The sequence below is a fragment of the Equus caballus genome, chromosome 23, assembly GCF_041296265.1.
Source record: "Equus caballus isolate H_3958 breed thoroughbred chromosome 23, TB-T2T, whole genome shotgun sequence".
NCBI classification, from domain to species: domain Eukaryota; kingdom Metazoa; phylum Chordata; class Mammalia; order Perissodactyla; family Equidae; genus Equus; species Equus caballus.
The window spans coordinates 19,319,809-19,344,362 of NC_091706.1; the positions used below are offsets into that span (position 1 = coordinate 19,319,809).

At 42.6% G+C, this 24,554-nt stretch overlaps 1 protein-coding gene across 3 annotated transcripts in view; it reads right to left on the reverse strand.

Moving 5' to 3' along the window:
• Positions 1-2,597: 2,597 nt before the first annotated feature.
• Positions 2,598-24,554, reverse strand: part of LOC111772074 (solute carrier family 28 member 3-like) — a 42,481-nt gene continuing 20,524 nt past the window's right edge. For 2 of the 3 annotated variants that reach the window (XM_023635011.2, XM_023635012.2), the window contains exons 6-17: positions 23,465-23,578; positions 22,768-22,845; positions 20,843-20,923; positions 19,403-19,483; positions 17,351-17,476; positions 15,612-15,742; positions 12,732-12,900; positions 11,863-12,060; positions 7,571-7,652; positions 6,750-6,848; positions 6,399-6,519; positions 2,598-5,517 (exon numbers count right to left, since the gene is read on the reverse strand). In XM_023635011.2, the coding sequence (XP_023490779.2) occupies positions 5,391-5,517; positions 6,399-6,519; positions 6,750-6,848; positions 7,571-7,652; positions 11,863-12,060; positions 12,732-12,900; positions 15,612-15,742; positions 17,351-17,476; positions 19,403-19,483; positions 20,843-20,923; positions 22,768-22,845; positions 23,465-23,578 (1,407 nt within the window). In that variant the 3' untranslated portion in view covers positions 2,598-5,390. The remainder of the gene's footprint in view (positions 5,518-6,398; positions 6,520-6,749; positions 6,849-7,570; positions 7,653-11,862; positions 12,061-12,731; positions 12,901-15,611; positions 15,743-17,350; positions 17,477-19,402; positions 19,484-20,842; positions 20,924-22,767; positions 22,846-23,464; positions 23,579-24,554) is intronic. The other variant, XM_023635013.2, reaches the window with a different exon arrangement.

Sequence of the window (24,554 nt, forward strand, 5' to 3'; positions counted from 1 at the left end):
AACCAGGATTGAAAGCAGTCCCCCTACATCCAGGGGGCAGTCACACTGCATTTGTAATGTAAATGAAAGGATAATTATTATCATAAGCTCCTGCTGTCTTTAGAGCCGGAAGAAGAATGGGTAAATGTGTACTTTTCTTCCTGCTCTAGCATAAAACAAGGTTTGTTTTTTTTTTAACTTTTATTTTTTTAATTAAGTAACAGTGGCAAAAAGTAGCTTCTCTCAGGACCATATGGGTCATTAGCTCCTCTTGGTGCCCCGTACCAGGTGTTTCTTCCTTAAGTCCTGCGCTCCTGCCTGTTTGAACGTGCGTGGTTGCCTCCCTTCCCCTGCTCTGGTGCACTCGGGTAGTTTACCCCTTCCCGGCACACTGTCCTGCAGCACCTTCCTCATGAGCGTGCCTGATTCTGAATTACTCTGTATTTGTATGTCGCCCTCACTGCACGTGTTAAGCTCTTCACAGTGGCCTACCAGCCTAGTTAGACTACAGAAATAGAGGAGCAATTAGTTGGAGGCATTTGCAAAATGAATGCATGTTAGTGATGTGTGTAGTTACAGAGACCTTCTCACAGAGATCTAACTGTGTGGATGTGCTGATTTGACCAATAGAAAAAAAATCAAAGAAAATTCTCCACATCCCATGACTCAAGTCTATTCTTGGCTGAGACTTAGAGTCCCTACAGGGTCAGAGAATTTGTGTATAACTATGGTTTCTGGATTTGGGAGAGAAACGCCACTTCTGCCTCCTTCTCCTTTTGCAAACCAGTGGAGAACAACAAGGAGAACAGAGGCAGTAAAGAAACTTCCTTCTTCATTGAAATTTGGAAAACATTGCATCTAGACCCATAATACTATGTTTGAAAAAGGGTTTTCAGATTAGTGGAAACTGTACCAGTGTGAATATAGACACAGAGAGAAGGCTGGGGGCTTCAAATGTCATGGGCAGACTAGACACATTACAGAATTCTTCAAAATAGATGTCACAACCTTGCCTTTAAACAAGGTCGGGGTGCATAGATGGACAGCAACCTGCTGTCAGCCCTGACGACCTCAGACAACAACCAAGCAAACACACAGGAAACACACACACACTCCATCTTTGCCATCCTAGGAGATGATGGCACATGGGTGGAGGATGAACTTGGGGGAGGAAACAGCCCTCCACCTTCTGTGTCTGCTAGAGAAGAGTGAAGACATCACCACCACCAAAAACCTCTATCAGGTGGTTTCACTGGGAAGAGGGAAACTTCTAGCCAGCCCAGAGCCACTCACAACATTCACAGGGGATTGAGAAGGTTCTGGAGGCCACAAGCCCAACGTGTTCACCAGCTCACTCACTTGGTCCTTACCCTTACTATCTTTTCATATATGGCTCAGGAATAGTAACACCATCCTCGGCTCAAGGATGGACAAAACTAAAAAAAGAAATCAGCATGGGACTTAGGTGATCATTTTGCATTAAAAATATCAGACATACACACAGAGGTACGTGAATAAAACACATCAGAAAGGTTATACCAGGAAGCAGATGAAAATTAAGACAACATATTTTTCTAAGAAGCAATCTGACAACATGTATTAATATGAAATATCTACACAGATATCAATTCACCTAGGAAATCATGCTGTAGAATTTCACCGCCCAATATGGTAGCCACTAATACTTGAAATATGGATCTATTTCATATATGGAACTAAGGACCCCAAATTTTAACCTAAAAGTGATACTCATTTTAGTTGGAAATGGAAGTTTCCAGTGGAAAACTTTTAAGTATGTTTGGAACAACTGGGATATGTAAATTTATTTTTCGACTGTAAATTTTATGAAATCTAAATAAAAATCAAGTATTGCCAATGAAAAGTTAGTCTCAACACATGCTTTGTATAAAATATGTTAGGTTTTATAGACTTAATAAATAGAATGTAAAATATCTTATTGAAATGATATCTTGGATATATTGAGTTAAATATACTGTTAAAATTAACTCTACCAGTTTCTTTGTACTTTTTAATGAGGCTACTAGAAAATTTTAAATTGCATGCGACTTGCAACATATTTTGATCAGACAGCACTGCTAAATAAAATCAAAGCAGCAGTATGTACAGTAAATGGACAAACTGTTCAAAGTAGCCAAAAAACAAAAACAAACTGGAAACAAAGTGGATCCTTGTGCACAAAGGACCGGCTCACACATATACATACACCACATGGGCTGTTATGAAGACTTTGAAAAGAAGAAAGTTTTGCCAGCAGACTTGACTATCCACACAGTATTATTATAGAAGAAAAGTAAACTGCACAGAAATGTGAGTAATCCCAGGACAGATGGTGCCCTCCAACTGAACGATGGTTCGAATTGTGATTTTTTGGCTTTATGATGGTGTGAAACTGATAGGCATTCAGTAGAAACCGTACTTTGAATCTTAATCTTTTCCCAGGCAAGTGATACTCTATGTGGTACGACACTCTCTTGTGATGCTGGGCAGCTGCAGCTCCCAGTCAGCCCTGCGATCACGAGGATAAACCACCGATACACATACAACCGTTCTGTGTGCATAAACCACTCTGTCTCACTTTCAGTACAGTATTCAACAAATTACACGAGATATTCAATACTTTATTATAAAATAGGCCTTGTGCTAGGTGATTTTTCCTAACTGTAGGCTAACGTAATTGTTCTGAGCATGTTTAAGGTAGGCTAGGCTGTTATAATGTTCTGTAGGTTAGGAGCATTAAATGCATTTTTGACATGATATTTGAAACTTACAAGGGGTTTATCAGGATGTAACACCATTGTGAATTGGGGTAGATCTGTATTGTAAAACTACCATCCCAATCCACAATAGATCGACATGTGTGTAAAATACCACCTGAACACCAAAAAGTAAAGAAAAAAAGTGCAATGACTTTAAAAAACATCAAGTTATTTAACCTGGGTTACCTGTGTGGTGGGCCAGAGGCAGGAGAGAGGAAGAGGGAAGCAAGTAGAAGGACAATAAAATGTCTATCTCCCTCCATCCCCAGCTTGTATATTGTCTCATTTATGTAGAATTGCACACGCGCACACACACACACACACACACTCTCTAGGAGGAAGGGAAGGATAGAGCTAGAACTATATATAACGACTTATAGGAATTCCAAAGTGTAATGCCAAGTGAAAAAAAGTTGAAGGTGGTACATAAAGAGGCTCATTCTATTTGTGTAGAAACAACAAATTCCTCATATTCTTACATAAGTTTGGAGAAAGATGCACCTGCTAATTAATAATAATAATCTAGGGGTGTGTGGTACTAGAAAGAACTGAGGTGAACAGGGTAGGGAGAAAGGTGTGTGTGTAAAACATTGTTACTTTTTATTAAAAATGGACATTACTTTTTGATGAAAAAGAAGAAAATAGTAAAAAAAAAAAGGGGGGGGCAGTAATTAAGTTTTCCTTGGGAAAAAAAAAGAAACAAAGAGCTCAGAGCAGAGCTACAAACATCCAAGGAACAGTAATGGCAACAGACAGAATTTGAAAATTAATTGGCCAGAGAGGCCCACTAGAAACAGCAAAGAGATTTTCTCAGAAAGAGAGTTTTAGGAATAAAACAGAGTAGAAAAAAGCAAAGAGTTAAAATGAGAAAGAAAGAGTTAGAAAAATAACAATGATAAAAGACAAAGGAGATCCAATATGTGAATAACTGGCATCCCTGACACACTCTGCCACAGGCTTTAATGAAGGCTGACGCCAGAGCACTGAGAACAGAGGGAAAGACAGGTAAATATATTTTCCTAAAACAAAGTCTAAATACTGAAAGAACACATTGAGTTCCAAGAAAACTTTGATACAAATGATCAATAAGTAGAAATATCCTAGTACAATGTACTTCCGAGATTTAGCTAAATCTTTGGGCCTTAGCTTCCTCCTTCACTACCACCACCACCATCACAAAACAGAAATCAACTATTTACACATGGATTTAAAAAAATTACTGTTGTGCATGAACAAAAGTGAAAAATATAAATAAATTACTTAAGAGTTTCCAAAACCTTTCTCACATGCATTCTTTTGTGTGAATCACCTTTTAACCCAGTCATTACTGTATGTGTTTTCTCACAAAATATGCTCTTTATGCTTTTAAGGGCATTGATGATGAGCATTAAAGGGCATCCCACCATTGTTTCTGGAACTTTCTTCCAAAACACACTAAGTCTCATAACCCGTTAAGGTTCTTCTTTGATACCCATTAAGCAAGTTGATGCTGATGCTCTTCTGGAGGTAGCAATGGAAAGTTTTCTTCTTCAAGTGGTCCTTACATGGCTTCTTGACTAATGAGTAGCACCATTTTCCAGTCTTGTCACCAGGAACGTAACCAAATTCCCGCATGAATAGGCTTACAGTTATGCTGTATACCAGGTTGACTTCTCAAAGGCAGACATGGATATTATGTACGCATGTGGAATGTCATATTATTTCTTCAAAATATTCTCTATCCCTCCCCACGACAGTATAAATCATCTGTGGACGTTGACTCACGCTTGTCACATGACTATCCTTGGGTAATGTAATGTAGTGGAAGTGAAGGGTGTCACTTCCTAGCAGAAGTTTTAAGAACCATAAGGTGGTCCTCATTTTTCTTTTCCCTCTCCCATAAGACCAACATGCCCCACATAGGGGCTGCTCCTTTAGCCTGGGTCTTGGAAATGAAGACAACATGGAATATGGCCAAAATTAGGCTTCAATAAACACATACTATGAATAAAAAATAAACTTGTAAACCACCAAGATTTTTGAATCATTTGTTACTGCAGCATAGTTCAGCTTAAGGTGACTGGTATAACCTAAGCAAACGGCATTTAAAACCTAGCTTTGGAATGGTCTAGGCGCTCTCCTGAAGGACTCCTGATTTCTGTGGGACTTCCTCAGGGCAGGTGATGAGTGGGTGATATGTGACTGGTCCTCCTCCACCTGAGATTAACGTTAAGGCTATTTCAGCTCAGCCAGGGTGAAAGCAGAGACCTCACCTGAGATGTTCTTAAAGTGGGTCACTCTGGATTACTCAGAGACTCACACTGAGTATGGCAGAGTCACAGCCCAGTTGTTGTCAGCTGTCATTTGTACCTGCATTCTGGTTAAATGTCCTGAAATTCTAAGGTCAGAAGACACTTGCGGGACTGGAGACAACACCTCACTTTGGGACACTATAGTAGTTCTCAAGCGGGGACAGGGCTGAGGAGGGGAGGAAGATGCTCTAGATCTGAAGGGTGCACTCCTGTGTTTCTTCTTTCCAGTTAAAGCTGACTCCATGATGGAAGTACCAATCTGTGGACAATAGCATTTATTTTTCTCCCAGAAGCAGAAAGTTCAGCATCTGTACTTGGAGTTCTGTTGGAGAAGTAGCTGAGCTCAGAGTTCGTCAGGGATCCAAGTGCAGTTCAGTGTTGATGGCTTCAACAATTCACAGCAGTTCTTCAAAGAAGACAGGCTGTGGTACCCTCCTGGGATGACCTCCCCGGGACCCACGGCAACAGTGCTGGTAGAAAGTGGAATGAAACAGTTACCTGAGCCTTAGAAGATGGAAACAGTAGATGAGCAGAAGATGACATATTAAAAATAGCATAGGACAGGGAGCTGACTTCCCCCCTCACATTCTGGCTAGCGTGGGTTAAGGACAGAGGCCCTAGTGAAATAGTTTTGACTCTCAAACCCTCTTGGCCTCAAGGACTCTCCCTATATACTCCAGAATAAACAAATAAAGCTAGAACTAATCCTTATAAAACCCTTGCATGTTAAGAAGGGCAGATGGGCTAGGGGTATTGATTTTGCAAATAGAAACTGTACAGGGAGGGGGTGGCCAGCATGCGGCACTGGCAGCCCCTCATCCACCATGGCCCATCACCATCACTGTGTTGTCAGGACAGCCTGAATTGCTTGATCCCCTTGAAAGGGAGGCAGCACCTAGTAACTAGTACTAGAGTACTACAGTACTAGTTAAGGGAATGGGCTCTGTGAGCAAAAAGACCCAGATTTTCTTGGGTCTTTCTGTCTTGACTGTGCTTGAGCTCATTTTGCTTGGGTCAGTGACATAGCCTCCCCAAGCCCTGATCTTATATAATGCTTAAAAAAGCAACAGTACCTAACTTACACTGTATCTGCAAGGTGTGAGCGAGCTAATTCACACCAAGTGCCCAACACACAGTGGGGTCCTGTGAAATGCTTGAGTGACACTAGATGGCTATGGGTCCTAGTCTCAGCCGAGAAACGTCAAAATGAAAGGTGGTTAGATTGCCACAGAGGTTCTCATATTTAAATAAAGTAAGAGTTATGAAGTTTAAAAATAAGTAGAAGGGGTCTTTAGGTCTAATTTTTAAATTAATGATGGATACAAAGAAGTTATGATCAAGAATATAATACCTGCTCAGTAGGCTCTGGCAACACGACACCACGTCAGTTGTGTTTTGAGATAAGCCAGAGGCAAAGGTGTTCTCGAAAATGTGATGGCAGGTGATGTCTACAGGAGTGCTGGAGAGGATGCCTAGAAGTGGAACAGAGTGCCATGGATTTTATTAATTCACGAGGTCACTGAAGTCTCTTTCTGTTCTTAGCCACGCCACCATGCTCCACACATTTCACTTCATGACATGCTTAACACGGCTCTGCCTCTCAGCTCTCTGCACAGCATATGCTGAATGTGCAGGTTAGAGGCACCGCCCCCCTGAGAGCTGTGGGCACAGGGACACAGGACACAAAGAACAGAAGAAGTACCTGTGATGCAGGCGGTCATGAAGCAGGCGATGTTCCCTGCAATCAGAGCTCTCACTGCCCCTGCGGCGATGTCACGCTTCCTGGAAGGAGCCATGGATGCTGGAAACATGGAAGCAGATATGAGGTTAATGTTGAGGCTTATTGATTAGAATTCCAAATTCCCCACCTCTGATAACTATTCTGGGACTAGATTCTCAGAGCAGCTGACTTTTCTTTTTTTTAAACTTAGCTCAGAAATTCATGATTCAAGAGCTTAGTGATGAGTTCCATGTCCAGAGAAGTCCTCTGGTGTGGGAGGAAAAGAAGATTGTCCACACTGAAAGGCCCAGAGGCTTCCATTCTCCACAGAAGCAACAAGTCCTAAGGTTCATTCAAAGGGTGCACACAGCATATTGAGGGCACAGCAAGGCAAATGCAACACAAGGGAGGATCCCAAACATCTGCAACTCATCTGCCATCCACATCTGTGCCTATGGCAGGCATCACTCACTAATCACAGCGTTTTCCCTCTTAACTTCCACTGGACCTCAGAATCCTTCTCCACGTGGCTGTTATAAGTCTACTGGAATTGGCACGTGAAGTGAAAGCCATGTGTCACCCCTGGCTGGAGAGGCACCTGTGCATTTGGGCAGATTCTTCCCGATGTTAGCTTGGGTCTAACAGGGAACTGCATTGCAGAGCAGGGATAACAAATAGACCCCAAAGGATTACTGCTCTTGCAGCGCCTTCTTTTCCTGACATGAATAATGTGACAGAGCAACATGGAGATCTGAAGCATGTTCACATCACATTTGTTGTTGAAGAATATTCTTTTTACTTACTGAGAGTGCTGATTGCTAATCCTAGGAAACTGACATTGCCAAAGCCACAGAGAGCGTAAGTGGCGATTGTCTCAGAACGAATCTGTAAATAAGCATAAACACACAGATTCATACATGGTGTGACCAGCTTAGTAAATCTGACATCCTAACCTGTTTTTCTATTCCGATGACAGAATCAATAGGGAAAAATAAGTGCTAAGTGCATGGTGTCAAAGACCTGTTGCTTCCTAGACCCTTTTTTCTGTTTTCCCTTGAATTTAGATGGAGAGGGAGGGGCTGTGTGGATTCAGAGACTCTATAAAGGACTTGGAATTGGTAATCTTGGCCTTTACAAATGCTACTTTCTGCTCAATGACAACTTTTAATCTTCAATGTGACCTGGACACCTGCTACAACGTGCCAGGCACAGGACCAGCTGCTGAAGACACAAAATTGGCCCCAGAAAATATTCATATTTATTTCACAAAGGACTTATTCAAAATGCAATAAGAACTGTTGTAACTCAATAATAAGAAAAGTGCCTAATAAACAAATAAAAAGATTTCACAAAGGACACGCAAATAGCCAATAAGCACGTGAGTAGATGTTCAATAATATTAGTCACCAGGGAAATGCAGGTTAAAACAATGAGATCCCACTACACATCCAATAAAATGGCTGAAAACATGGACAATACTAAGTGTTGGTGAGGATGTGGAGCAACTGGAACTCTCATACATTGTTGGTGAGAATGTAACCTGACAGCCTGTTTGCAAAATACATACATACTTGACAGTTTCTTATCAAGTCAACATCCACTGCATGCATGACCCAGCAGTCCCACTCCTAATGAATTTTCCCAGGAGAAATAAAGACCTATGCCCACAAGAAGACTGTACATGAATATTTATTCCCAACAGTCCCAAGCTGGAAACAACCCAAATGTTCTTCAACAGACAAATGGATAAACAAATTGTGGATAACCATAAAATAGAATACTACTCTGCAATAAAAAGGAAAAGAACTAATACATGCAACAACATGAATGCTAAGTGAGTCCATTCATAGGAAATTCTAGAAGAAGCAAAGGTAATCTATCGTGAAAGAAAGATCAGTGGCCGCCTGGGACTGGGTTGGGGTAGGGGTAGGGGCTGTTGACAACAACTGGCCCTGAGGAAGATTTTCTAGGTGAGATGGAAATGTTCTACATCTTGATTGTGGTCGTGGTTACACAGGTGACACATTCGTCAAAACTCACATGTACATCAAAAATGGGCTGTTTTCTATGTAAATTATACTTCAGTAAAAATGATGTAATGTAAAAGGAATGCTATCAGTAGAAAGGATTCTACAGCTATCACAGGAGTCCCTTCCATCTGGCTGTGCTTGCCTTTCTTTGCTCCTCAGCTCTGAGCAGCCCATAGGAACATGAGGTACCCCTTGGAAGTAGGAAAACAGACTGTCCTCTCACAGGGCCTCGAGAGGATGGAAGGTGAATTCGTCCAAATGTGAGCACGGCCCTCCGTCTCTATTCTGAAGGCAAGAGGTGCTGCTCAGGCCAGATGGTTCTTTCTCAGGGTGAAGGACTGACTCCAGAGGCTTGGAAGAGCCAGGGCACTTCACTATTCACCGGAGGCACAGCCAATCTGGCAAAGGCACCCTCACAACTGAGGCAATAAGTATTTTCCCCCAAATCCTGAAAAATCTATGATTTGGCTCAAAAGATAAACCAGGCCAATGCTACATGCAAAACTGGTGGTGTCTTTTTTTTCTTTCATTAACTGGATTTTTTAAAGCTGTCATTCAAGACTCAAGTGGTCATAGTAAGTTTTTGTTGGTAAGGGCCCTCGTATTTTCATGGTTTCTGAGAACTCCTTTGTTGATGTTTTCAATCAGCATGCATATAGCAGGCAGGGAAAAAAAAAATCTTTCAAGCATCTGAGCAGTCCACTGTTTCTGGAAAAGCTCATCCTCGTCCCCTGCTCTGTCTAGTGCTTTTCATTTAGTTCAATTGGCTTCAAAAACAGGCAACTTTTTAGGGGACCATCGGGAGGGAGAGGGCATGAAGTGCTTGAGAGTCCTCTTTCTCCTTTCTGGGGATCTGCGGAGGGGGGCACACAGATGGGGCCACGTAGGGTTTTATAAGAAGAGGAAAAGGAGGCTGGGATGATTCCACTTTGTCTTTGCCCATAAACGTGCAAGACTACGTGATGGAAAGAACTGCACTAGGAGATTAATAGTACATCCTACAGCTCTCCTGCACATGAGCAAAGATGCCATATGTACAGGGACAGTCATTGTAGCACTACTTCCAATAGAAAAAAATTAATGAGTGTTCATCAACATGAGACTGGCTAAAATAAATTATGGTGTGCTTGTACATAGAATACGATGTCTCAGGCACTGATACGGAAAGGCATTTGAGCTATGTTGTTAAGAGTAAACAGCAAGGCTAAGAATAGTGAGCATAATATGGCACAGGGAGAAGAGCTAAGTGCCAGAGAAATAGGGAGGATGACTCACTTTTCTCTCTATACGTTTTTGTACATTTTGATTTCTGTGCCATGAAATATATTACATATAAACAAATGAGCAAACATGCAACGTATTATCTTAACTCTAAGAGAGAAAGAGAAAATTGGAGTAATAAAGTGTGACATATACAATCTGACCCTTACATCAGATGGAGTCAGCATTGAGCATAATTTAATGGATAACACGGGGTTTTTGCCTCATGGATCCAGATCTTAGACTTCAGTCATGTGGTACCTTTTCCAGGAGACTACGGGGACACCCCCACCAAATCTTGGTTGATAAACAGAAATTGCAGGGACTCATCTCCATTTTGTTGATTAGAAATAAAAATGTGGACAAACAAAATGCTTTTCTATTGTAAGCCATCAATGACAGAAGCCATTGAGCTCATATTCCTAAATGTCCTCTGTGCACCTGCCCCTGGTCGGGCTCACCCCCAACCCAAATCAGCTCTTGGCCTGTCTCTCTCCTCTTACTAACCTGCTCACAAATCTGCTCAGCATTGCCAGACCTGTGAGCCTGCTTTGCTTGTTAACAAAACTACTTTCTCCTGGCAACCAGCAGTTGGGAATGAAAAACATTTCACTTAATTGAACCTACAGTTTACTTTTGGCAGGGAAGCAATCTGCTTTGTGGTGGCATCCAGACAATGAGGACATTCGGCCAAACCCCGTTGTGTGGTCAGCTGAAGAATGAACACTTGAGAAAAAGGAGACCTACAGAGCCACTGTGCACATCAGATGCATGGGGCAAATGCCCTGATTAGAACATACAAATCAGCACTGTCCTTGGGTATGCTGTTATTTTGTGTAACACGTGGGAGTAAATGTGCATGTTTGGTTTTTGGGAGGCTGGAGAGAGGGGGCTGTTCATAGGTGGGCCGTCTCAGGTAGAAGCGTGGGCAGCATGCTTTCCCTCCCCTTTCCTTTTAAAGCCCAATATGTGCCTAGGACATTAATTCCAAATGGATTGTCTCCAGGAATAATGGTGGCGGTCAGAAATGTTCACCATTTCCCTGGGAGTTTCCCTGTGTGCCAATTCTGTTCTTTAGGAAAATAGAAGTTGGAGACTCAGCTGCAAATATGGCCCTAGGAAGAGCCTCACCTGAGCTCCCTTATCCCATCCAAGGCCAAGGGGACATGAGCATCTCCTTGCAGGCTATTGACCTGAAGTCCTGACATAGTTCTAGGGTGCTTGTCTCAAAGGTTCAGCCCACAGATCCTGCGCTGTTTCTCTTCCCTCATCTTTGTGGAGAGCAGCGATTGTGTCTCACTACTTTGTTAGGATGTTCGGGCATTAGGTTGCCTTTAGGCAGTTTCTCAGAGTCCATCGAATTCCTTAAGCTGAAAGGGAGAGAGCTTCCTGATCATTAGACTCTGAGCCCCACGAGGGCAGAGACCTCATCACTTGTTCAATGCTGTGGCCTCAGTTCCTAGTGCATTGCACACAGAAGGCACTAGATAATTGTTGATGGATTGATTCCAGTCCCAGTTCACATGACTTTGGCTTTGGATCCGGGGTGCTCAACAGTAAATGATTGCAGTGGTAAAGATTAGCTGTGCTTCTACACACACACACACACACACACACACAATGATTAATTCAATATAATTGAAAATTATGAGGTTCTATGTTTATTATGAGCTCCAGGTTTTGGGGTCTGTTTTGTTCTTTGATTTATCCTAAGCGCCTGGCCTCACACAGAGGCACCAGTAACTATTTGATGAGTATGTGTATGTGATAAAGAAGGGCACTGAAAAATCAAAATATTTACTCACCGACATATATTGCTGCACACCATCCACAAATTTGGGTCCAGCCTCTTTCCTTAAATCCACCAATTTTGAGAGGCGCTCATAGGCCACAAATTCAGTGAAGAATGTCTTATAACCTATGAGTTTGGCAACCATAAAACTGTCTTGCCAGTCTACGCCCATCATGAAGGAAAACGGCATGAAGATGTAGGAACATATTAGCTACAAAAACCAAAAATAGATACTTTATTAAAGTAGTGATTTGCTCCCATTCTTCTGCCTCACCCTCCTGACGAGATTGTTCCCACCCCCTCTGTGTGTCCTGCAGGCATTGAAATCCCTTCACATGCCCTTGTCCATCTTCGTTCATTAGGAGTCAAGGTTGGAATTAGTCATATGATTTAACCTGGATTTTCGGGATGGAGAGAATGACTGTACATTGGGGGAAGCAGGGTGACAGGAGACAGAGAAAGAGCTGTAGGAAGATAGGGGACACATGTTAGGTTTGTGCTGGTGTAAGAGTGCACTAGAGGCAGTTAGGGAAGGTGATTCACAAATCTATTTTATGAATTTTAAAATTTACTTTTGGTGAGGAAGATTGGCCCTGAACTCACATCTGTTGCCAATCTTCCTCTTTTTTTTTGCTTGAGGAAGGTTGTCACTGAACTAACGTCTGTACCAGTCTTCCTCTATTTTGTATGTGGGATGCTGCCACAGCATGGCTTCTTGAGTGGTGTGTAGGTCCATGCCTGGGATTTGAACCCACAAATCTTGGGCCACTAAAGCAGAGCATGTTAACTTAAACAGTATGCTCCCAGGAACACCCAAACCTAATTTGTTTTTAAACAAAGATGAACAGAAACAAGATGGAGAAAAAATGTGATAGAATATACCTCAAAACTCAGTTGTGGATAGTCAAACATGTTTCCAAACCAGGACAGAGCTGCATTGACAAAAGACAACAGGGCCAGGAAGGCAATCATATTCACAGCGATGTTTGCCACCAGGGAGATGGATGACGATGTTCCATATGATGCAGCTTCTAGGAGATTCCTCGAATCACTTTATCAAAAAATAGCAATGGCAGAATTACCAAGGAGCTGTCAGCAGATGGACATCACAGGTGCAGATATGGGGTAATCAGAGCTCATTCGGATGGAGAGACAAACTCTCAGGCCCACGCTTTGGTCAAAGCCCTCACCTGGATTCCATGAAATCATGACGGGATGTATAATTACTGAGTGTAGGTGATAGGCTTCTGGGTATATAACTGTTTTACTACTCTTTTAATTTGGGGGCACTTATAGTTAAAAAGTTGGGGAAAGATAAAATATTATAGGTTTTTAAAATTATATTTAATTAAAAGTAGCTACCAGAGAATATTTATAAAATATTCATGGTATAAGCTCTAATAATTCAAGGAAGGCCTGAACATCCATCACCTAAGAAATGGAAGGTCACCCTCACCTTTGGGCCCCCTCCCCCTCAGTGCCCTTCCTTAATCTCATCCTCTTTAATCTGAGGTAACTGGCTCCCTAGAAGTTGCTTCTCATTCCCTTTCTTTTCAATTTCCCTACATGTCTGCATCCATACATAATATGTCATGTAGGTTCACATATTTGCTAACTTTATAAGCGGAATCATACATATTCCACATATATATATATATATTCTTTGACAACTTGCTTTTTCATTCATGGTTATGACTTTACCCACATATAAACAAGAGGTGAATCTCAGAAACATGTTTGTTGATGGCTTCTGTTATTTAAGGAAACGCTTTTGAACATCCTAAATCCCTTAGTCTTTTCCACCCTTCTTCTTTCTTCTGCACAGGGCAAAAGAAAATGAACTAAAGAGGGATTAAGTATACCTATATCACACCTTATTTCTCTATCATATAAGACACTTCCAGAAATAGTCATCCAATGGTTTTGCAACAGTCTTAAATCAAGGCTAAATGAACACCACCCTATATTTAAAATAAAATATCTCAGTGAAGTCCAGGAAATGTAATGACATTCAGGTATTTAGAAAGGTTTTCAGCCAAAGCAATCTTTTGAAAGAAGAATAAAGCTGGGGGCATCACATTCCCCAATTTCAAACAATACTACAAATCTATAGTAATCAAAACAGTATGGAACTGGCACAAAAACAGACACAGAGATCAATGGAACAGAATAGAGAGCACAGACATAAAGCCCTGCTTACATGGTCAATTAATCTATGACAAAGTAGACAAGAATATACAATGGGGAAAATACAATCTCTTCAACAAATGGTGTTGAGCAAACTAGACAACTACACACAAAAGACTGAAATGAGGCCACTTTCTTACATCATACACAAAAATAAATTCAGAATGAATTAAAGACTTGAATGTAAGACCTGAAGCCATAAAACTCCTCAAAGAAAACTTGGGCAGTCAGCTCTTAGACATTGGTCTTAGCAATATTTTTATGTATCATCCGTCTCCTCAGGCAAAGGTAATAATAACAAAAATAAACAAATGGAACTACATAAAACTAAAAAGCTTTTGCACAATGAAGGAAGCCATCAACAAAACCAAAAGGCAACATAGTGAATGTGAGAAGATATATGCAAATGATATATCCAATTCAGGGTTAACATCCAAAACACATAAAGAACTCCTACAGTTCAATAGGATACAAACAAAAAATCCAATTAAAAACTTGGCAGAGAACCTGAATAGACATTTTTCCAAAGCAGACATACAGAGGGTCAACAGATATGGAAAAAGATGCTCAACGTCACTAATCATCAGGGAAATGCAAATCAAAACTATAATGAGTTATCACCTCACACCTGTCAGAATGGCTATTATCAAAAAGACAAGACATAACTGTGGGCGAGGATGTGAACACTTGTACCCTGTTGTTGGGAATATAAATTGGTGCAGTCACTATGGAAAACAGTATTGAGATTCCACAAAAAATTAAAAATAGAAGAACTATCCAATTCAACAATTCTAGTTCTAGGTGTTTATTCAAAGAAAGTGAAAACAGTAATTCAAAAAGATATATGCAACCCTATGTTCCTTATAGTATTAGTTACAATAGCCATGATATGGAAGCAACCTAAGTGCCCATTGATAGATGAATGGATAAAAATGATGTGTAATATTATTCTGCCTTAAGAAATGAAATCTTGCCATTTGCAACAACATGGATGGACCTAGAGGGTGTTATGCAAAGTGAAATGTCAGACAGAGAAAAACAAATACTGTATGATTTCATTTGTATGTAGCATCTAAAAAACAAATGAGTAAACAGCAAAACAGAAATAAACTCATAGATATATAGAACAAAGTGATAGTCACTAGAGGGGAGGGGGGTGGGCAAAACAGGTGAAGGGTATTAAGAGGTATAGTCTTCTAGTTATAAAATGAATGTCATGGGGATGCAATGTACAGCATAAGGAATACAGTCAGTAATATGGTAATAACTGTATGGTGACAGACGGTTACTAGACTCGCTATAGTCATCATTTAATAATGTATATAAAGGTCCATCACCATGTTGTACACCGGAAAATAGCACTGTATATCAGCTATATTTCAATAAAAAATGGTTTTCAAGGGTTGAAACAAGATTTTTTGGGGTGAAGTCTAATAGTCAGTGGGAATTAAATTCACTGTAATACCATAATTCACTGTGCTCTTTGTCAATTCTTTGCTGTTCTTTGAAGTTGGACCTGTTCCCCACCCCCCTCAGCTTGTATAGTCATTAATGAGGTGAATGTGTCTCACTTACCCCATTTCCATTTTCATGGCATCCTTCAGGGTTGTTTTAGGTGTTTCTGTCTCAGGCCAAAAGAGTTTAGCCACAGCCAATGACGCAGGCGCTGACATAACTGAAGCAGTTAATAAGTGGGCAGGTGAAATCTGTGATTTTAGGAGAAAGAAGGCCAACTTAGGTTTAGCTTTTCTGTTGTGTTCAGGAAGAATGGCCCAAAAGCCTCACTAGGGAAGAGAAGGGCAGGAACTGCGTCTATGCCAGAAAACACTGTTTCTTTGGAGGCTTGGAGGAGCTCAGGGAGCCAAGCTGGCATCACCATGAGACTCAGAGGGAGGAGGTAGGAATCTGTGAATTGACCACATCCTTGGGGAGAAGCACAAAACCAAAGTCAGATCATGTCAGAAGAGGATCCTTTGCTGTAGGAGCTTTCACAGATCCCTCCACCTCTCTGTGGTCCTTTGGAATGTTCAAACAGTCCATAGAGCCCGTATTTCATCACATCATTGATTTAGACGGGGATGTCTGGGGCTGCAGGCATGGATACAACCCTCTCCGTCTTCCTTGTGCTCTGCTGAAAGTTTGTGCCTTTATGTAACACTCATTTACGCAGAGTCCCTGTGATCTGTGAGCATCTCTGCTCTCCTCACTGCAGGTCCTCCTCACCCCACACCCTTATTGGTTCTGGATCCTCTTTCCTATCTTTTCAGAATTCCAGAATCAGCACCCCCTCCCCACGCCCATTCCACCCAGCCCATTTCTGCAGGTGGTGTTCCCACAGTGGTGGCAGAGTGGATCATCTGGGGATCCAGTGACAGTGCTGTTCCTGAGGTCTCCTTCACCCTTTTCCTTCTTCCCTCTTCCTGATCATCAACGTCCGAGGCCCAGGTGAAGTCCTGGAGTGAAACTCGCCTATCCTGTAAGAATGCCCAGTCGCCTGGGTCACCCGGCTGCTACTGATCTCATTTCTCCCATGGGGGTTACATCTATGTGTGGCTTGTTGTCTCTGTGCTTGGGGCACATGCACCAGTTACCATAGGCTCTCCATCCCTATGCTATTGACCACCAGCTCTCAACGGTCTGTACATTGGAATCTGAGGAGCTTTAAAAAAATGCTGACGCCTGGGTCTCACCCCAAGTGATTCTGGGTTAATTACTCTGGGGGATGGGCCTGGGTATTTGGGCTTTTAAAGGCTCCCAGGTGATTCTAATGTGCAGTAAGATTTGAGAACCACTGCTGTAGATCAGGGTCAGAAAACATTTACTGTAAAAGAGCAGAGAGTAAATATTTTTGGGTTTTTGGCTTACATTTACTCAACTTTGTAGCATGAAAACTGCCATAGAGAAACAAATAGGAGTAGCCGGTTTTCAGTGTAACTTCAGTTATAAGAAAAGAGGAATTATCTGGAATTGGCCCATGAGCCATACTTTGCTGATCTCTGGTTTAGATTACCTTTACTAGAGTAATAGGTTGTTTCTTTGCAGATATATATTTTCAGCCAAAGTAGCCTCACAATGTGATTGTATTCTGCTGTGGTCGGATAGGATTCACATTTAGGTGGCAGGGATATAAAAGTGAAGCCCCAAAGCTCCTTTGGGCACTCCATTCAAATGCCAAAGGAACGGTGACCAACCATATAGCAAAAAGGACACTCTTTTGGCCTCCTTATCCAGCAGCAATGGTAAAGAAAAAAAATGACAATAGCAAAGAAAGAAGAGGTTGTATTTCCCATAAATTGGTACCAAAACATTCTCACCCCAAAAGAAATGTATGGGCCTAAGACATTTCCAGCGATGGTAGCGAACCCAGCAGTCATGATTGCATGGAGTTCAGACCTGGTGGCATGTTGTATATACGGTTGGACCAGCAGTGGAGACTCCGTCTGGAAACACAGAGTGACCAGATTAAGCATTCCCTTTTAAGTCTTAGGAGGGTATGCCAATCTATTCAAAATTCCACCCTCTAAAGCAGTATTTCTAAGAGAAGACCTGAGACCAGCTCCATCAGCATCACCTGGGAACTCCTTAGACATGCAAATTCTCAGACTTACTGAATCAGAAACTCTGGGGGTGGGGCCAGCAATCCTGTTTTAACAGCCTTCCAGGTGGTTCTGGTGCATGCTGGAGTTTGAAAGCCTACACCCTAGCTGTCCGTGTCATTTGAACTCTAGGTGAGTGTGTGTGCAGAATCATGCATAAAGTTTGCAGAGTGTGCAAGGCCGATTCACACAAGGCCCCCACTTAGCCTGGGACTGGACTCTGTTGGCTGGGGACACTTTTCTAAGGTTGGAACACCATTGGCCAGGTAACTCTGCCCAGTGGCCTGGCCTTGAGAACTGGGGATTCCCAAGCCTCTGTGATGTCCTGTCTTCCAGCTTCATCTCCACAGACCTTAAACCTCTTTGCTGACACCACAGGGAAATAGAGACATGAGCAGAAAAAGCAAACAAGGACAGGTGTCCAGAGGCCTTTTCCTAACTGAGACTCACTCTTCCCCTTTGAGTGTAAAGGAATCAGGTAGAGTGCTGTTCTAAAGGCTTGAGTCCCCTCAAGTAGGGCAGGCGGCCTGCAGCCTGGGGCTCTTCATAAATAATAGCTGAACTTTAGCATATTAGGTATCAAATTGAGCATGTGTGCAATTTTACAATTTTCCCCTATTATTTCTAATTGTTCTACAAGAGTGAATGTGTTGAGCGTCAATTTTTGGACTGAATAGAAATTCAGTACTTGAGCCCTCTTATACCACAGGTAGGAGGAATCAACTCAAGATTGTGCCCTAATTAGCCTGGAGAGATCTTACGACTGTAATTACAACAATTTGAACTCCTACAGAAGGAAGCATGGTCCCTGCTCTGAAGCCCGTGCTCCAGGTTAGCAAGCTGGGCTGGCCGATAAGAAGGCTCAGCTGTCTGGAGCCAGTCGTAAGCCTGGGATCTGGGGCCATGTGTTTTTCGGGGCGACTATTTTTGCTTCAAATCCAATTTCCTTGGGCAGCCATGCTAGCGAGCCGTCACACTTGGTTTCCTTGGTACGTGACTCCATTCTGCATGAAGCTCCATGTGCGGAGTGATGAGGATGATTATGACTATTTCTCACTCATCTGCCCCTTAGGAATGCGGCTGTTTTGAGAGACACCCCTTTTGCATCACATTTCTTTGCTTAAATGGACTTCAGGCAAAAGAGCATCTAACCATGGGATGGATCAGGGAGTGAAAATGCTTTTGCTCGTCAGCATTGTTCTTCAGGCTCAGCAAAGACAGACTGTTGGCCAGTTCAGACAAGTTGAGAATGAACTCAGGTATCTATCTATACAGCTGCACGGTCATCGGTGGGAGCCTTTCCTGGTCTCTTTCATCGCCCCAGCCTTACACTACAGCAGGTGAGGCTGCCTGCTACGGGTTTGCAGGCTCGAGATAGTGGTGAGCTCCATGTGAGTGAATGAGCTGCTCGCCTCTGAAGGGTGGGCCAGAGGCCTCAACAACTCTATAAGCTCAGAAAGGATTGGTTGAGCATCTATGCATAAGTCCGATACTTTGACAAAATGACTCAATCTTTCGTCCTCTCCATCAAATTTCCAGAACCCCAATGCCGCGTTCTTGCACTGAGACTCTTGGAAGGGATCTCTCTTTCTCTCTTTTATTTTTCTCTGGAATCTGGACTTTGTCAATCCTGAGGGCTCCTTATTTTGCCATACTGTCCTCTACACTAAAAGAAATAAAACCATCATACATTTTTATTCTACTTTGAGGAAAGAGAGTCCATTTCAGAGCTGTTTTGTTTTGTTTTTTTTTCTTGATATTACAACTTACATATCCGACGAATATATTGCCAGCAGCAACTACAGATTCAACAGGAGATGATCCCATAGTAACCAGCATGAGCCATCCAATCTAGACGGGGACAAGGGACAAAGTCAGTGAAGAGCTATTTATATACACAAAACATCACAGTAGGGACAAAATCTTTGCAGGAAAACGCTGAGGCTTCAATAACTGTGGGCACGCCAGCAATGTGCTAACTGTGAGGACATCTTACCTAGTCCTTAGAGCAGGCCAATCACACCCTCCTATGGGAGGGCTAAGTCTGAGTCATTGTACGTACTCTCAACATCATGCAAATGAATTTATATTGAAACGTTGTGGATGAGTTATAGTTTATAATAATTGCCAACAGTCACAGCAGGCTTATTGCATTCCAGGCAGTTTTGAGACCTTGATCTGAGTAATGCTTTAATCCGCACAGTAACTTTCTTTGAGGGAGGTCCTATAATTATACCCATTTGATAGAAGAGGAAACCAAGGCACAGAAGTTTAGTTGTTTTGTCAAAAAACACCCAGCTAATAAGTAGTGGGGTGTAGTTGGCATTTGGCCTTTTCTACTTAACACTCACTCGAACATGGTTTATGGTCCCACTTTTGCAGTGGCCCCTCCAACCGGAGACTGTGGTGCCCACCTCAGGATGGGGACTTCCTGTGACATTCCCTCTCCTTAGACATGAGCACAGTAATTCTGAATGTTTAAACAGACAATTGGAAAATTATGGGCCCTGGTGCTCTTGCTGAAACTGTGAATTCCACCAGTCTTCTGTTCTTTCTCTCTCTCTCTCCATTTTCTTTATTGACAGGGATCAAAAGATGTTCCCAAACCCTGTGTGCACTGTATTGCTCTCACGCGCATTCAAATTAGCTTAAAAATTTAATAGGTTTCTGATCTAATATATGACTGTAGGACTGATGGTTGCTGCAGCAGAAGAAATGATTTTGGCTTTTTAGACATTTAAAAAGAACTTAGTTTGCTTATAAAACTCCCTCAGGGGAGAAAAGCAGCTTCCCCTTGTTGCTCTGATTCTCTAGCAGCATCCAGACCAGAGTGCCCCCTTTTGGAACCTCCTGTGGAAAAGAGTGACTCTGCATAAGGCACAGGGTGCTCCCAAGGTTAAGGACAATGCTGTTTTCCCCGGCAGGTGTGGGACCTGTGGGAGTCAATTCTGTGGCTAAAGAAGCAATTGCTAAGGTTTCATAAAGATGTAAGTGGGTTGCAAGTCAAAGCCCTGTCAGAAGTCCCTGAGATAGACTTCCTTCTAGGGACACATGTAGGATTTTTGGGTATGAATCCAGTAACTTGGGGGAGGATGGTGAGTCTTGGTACGAAGATAAGGCACTTTGGAAAACCCTGAATAAAAGGTATTTAGGACTTTGTCCCTGAAATAATCAGCTCTACAGCTGTCACCCATCCCTCTGGTCCCGTACCTTTCTAATGATCCACTGCATCAGTCCAAGGTAGTATAGCATGGACGTGACGGCACTGAAGAAAACCACCATTGGCAGGAACTGGAGGGGGAGATGAAAGCAATCATGGGCTACCGTTGGCCTCAGGAGTATTAGTAGGTTTCAGATCAGTCTCCTTCTTTCTACCTCCTTTTCCCCTCTGAAACTTCATAAAAGTACTAGAAACTCCTCTGGAACTAAACAACACTTTATCAGGCAGCTGTTGCATCTACAGTCTCTTACTCTAATTTGCTCTGGATAAGCTTGAGTATATTTCATCAGAAATGACATTTTTTCCCCCTCTGCTATAATCATCTTTTCTTCCTTTAGTGTCTCAGAGAAGGAGTGAAGGTTTGGAGGAATTTGTAGTAATTAGGCTTATTAAACTGAAGGCCACTGGCAGATGTTCTTGTTCTGATATTAAACAGCCATTAGCTTCACCACTTATCCTTTCCTAGATACTATTTTCCTGATGCTCTTTGGGTGCCTTCAATGCAGGCTATGTGTCTACAGGGAGCCGTGTCTCCCCTGCAGAAACCACACAGAGCTGTGGTCTCAGTCCCTCCCCACCCCTACCTCTCCACACCCCTTCCCCTCTGCTCCCCAGCTAAATGGCCAGGGACAAGCTGCCACCAGAGACTCAGAATGACGGAGGACAATTTGTACAGGATCCAATTTAGGAAACTCTATTAGCACTATATGTGAAAAGACTTTCTGCGCCATCATTCAGAGCTCATGCACTTACGTGCTTTTCTTGGCTTTAATAGGCAGGCGGAGCCTTCCTGAAAGTATCAGGGAGTCAAAGGGGCTCATCTCTCGAATGTGCCCACAGGGATTCTGTGCTGGCAGAGAGGATGGAGGCTACTGCCCTGGGGGGAGTGGGAGGGGGGTCTGAAGACACTGGTGGAATCTGGGCAGCAAGTCACGCCTTCTTTGTGACTTTAGTTTTTTCCAATTCAGGATTCAGATCACAATATGAGCATATTTCCAGGTCAATATGTAAACACTTGACCTTTCAGAGATGGCTTAGTTATCTCAGCACCAAGGCATCAAAACAGCAGTTTAAGAAAATATCCAGCCTATCAGTTGGCCTAACTGAAACTGGGGTAATTTGGAGGTAAATTGGGAGTACCTAGGTGGGAAGACAGTTTAGAAGTGTAGGAACAATAATACACCTCAAAAAGGAAAGCTGAAGAACAAGCCAAATGCATCTTTCTGACTCATCGACCGGCATCTGTAGGGACTTCCCAGAGGACAGTGACTTCCTGGGGTTTGTGGGATCCTCAGGGGGGCAATTGATGAGGCCCAGGCACGGGGCAAGTTTGGCTTTCCTCTGCAAAATAACATCCCTCTTTGGCTGGGAGAAGGTCCAGCCCCCAGGCCTCCCTAGGCAAAGGCTGTGCTGAAGGAAAATGGGAATGGTTTAGCACGAGGATGGTTCTGGAAGAACAGAGGCTGATGTGGGTGACCAGCTGTCCTGGCTGGCCTGAGATTGAGGGTTTCCTGAGTGCAGACCTGTCACCGATCCTGGACCTGGAAGCCATTATTGGCCATATGCCTGTTCATGGCCAGGTATCTAACGTTCTTTTCCCTGAAATCTCAGATACTGTTGCCCCATATGACTTTTCATAAGTATCTCATACAGCACTAAAGCCCTCCAAAGGTATTTGAATATTTCAAACTCCTCCACATGTTTCCCTTAATCCTATAGTAACAAAGCAATATGTTTGCAATCCACCGACTTCAGATAAAATTGCAATGAGAACGGACAGTGGTGTGCTGTGCACCTATCACATGCCTAGCAGCTATACGCCTGGTTTCTGGTTGTTGGGTTCCATCCGAACATCCATGAAGACTGAGAAGTTACTGAAAAGGACGTGACTCCATAGAAAAGGGTTTGGCTTTACCTTAAATGCCAAGTAGTGGTCTGTGTAGTTCTCGCCAAAGACAAAGGAAGCACCAGCGTCAGTGTGCTCCAAGAAGGTCTGACATAAAGGAAGGGCAAGAGGAGACCATTATAACCCCTGAAGCGGTGGTTAATGTCCCCAGGACCCATCAGGCTCTACAGAGAGTGAGGACCCAGCAAACTTGTTGGATAGCCTTGGAGATTTAATTTTCTCAGCTTTTCTCCCTCCAGTGGGTGGCCTGGAAGTGTATTTTTGAACTAGAACTGTGCACAGATTTCCCGGCATTTCTAACATTTAATGTGACTCCAGGGTGCTAAAGAATAAGCTGGGTGTGGTGATTTGCACCAGAAGCAATAGGTGGCACATGGGTGTCACTGCTGACCACTGGATGCAAAGAGAGCTTGTGTCTCTGTTTGTGGAACCTCCTTAGAAGTGTGCCACCCTTGGGCAGGATGAAGGGGGCAACTGGGATGGGGGAGTGATGCAGTGGATGGTATGGGTGAGGGGCAACAATAATATTAATAAACTGGACAGATTAACATTTTTCACATAAAATTGTTTGTCTAACTCATGCCATGATATTAAAATTTGAGTCAACTCAAGCAGACATACAAACCTATTTCCAACATATATTGAGGATTATATTCAAATGTTGAAAGCACTATAAAAGTAAGATGTTCTTTTGAACCCAACTTACGTGAACTTGTTTGCCCAACCACTGAGAAGCCCTAAGTCCAGGGCCAGTCCTTAGTATTAAGAGCCCAAGAAGAAACTGTAACCCAATTCCCCAAAAGACAGGCCTCCAGTGTACCTATGGAGAAAGATGGAGAGAGACGTATCTTGTTAGAGGATGAATGCTGACCTGAGCATAAACGCCCAGAGCCTCACTGTTTCCTTGGAAGCTTCTCACACGTGGCCTTTGACCCCCCTTATCTGGGAGGCCCAAGCAGTCTTGATCAGAGAGTCCCTTGATAGATTCATATGCAGAAATCTCAGGGTTGTATTCCCTCTTTCTAAACCTGAGTTTGAAGCCATCACTCTCAGGGGAGTATGGAACCATTATGTAAAATGACTCAGACCCAAAGAGTAGTCTTAGCAGGGCCATAAGCAGGAAGGATCTAGCCTTGATGGTCATGCTGTAAATATTTGATACATATAATTATTTGCCCTTCTGGAAGATGGAGAGGCAAAATATGACTTCTCTGTGCATCCTAGGTTTGTTGATCTGACAAAATGTAAGTGAATCAAGTGAAAGAAATTCCACCCTGTCGAGGGGTTCTCATTTCACTGTAAAAGCAACCAATTATCTATAACACATACCCAGGAAGAGCAGAGTCATGGACAATCAGCTTCTTTCATTTTTGGTGCAGAGAGGAGCCTGCTGCAAAGAACTATGGGATTGGAGGCATAGAACACAGCGGAGATCTTCACAGGGCAAAGAATTTGGATCACATTAGGTGACTTTGGTCTCTGACTAATCCTTGTTTCGAGGGGTGAAGCTTTCAGCCAGTAAGTCTTCCAGGATTTGTCATTATGATTCATATGTGAACAATCAATGTCTCAGAATTTTGCCCATGTATTGGGTTACTGACTGACAGAACAAGGATGAGAAGGGAATTTAATGTGAACAAAACTGTTTAAGGACAAAGTTTTGGAGTAAAACAGCCAAAATTGCAAAAGGAAATTTGATAAACTGAAGGATCCAATGGTAGAATATTAGATTATTTGCTGGTGGGGGAAATCTGGACGAAAATGGGTGAGTTTTCTTTGAATGTGTATTTGACGGG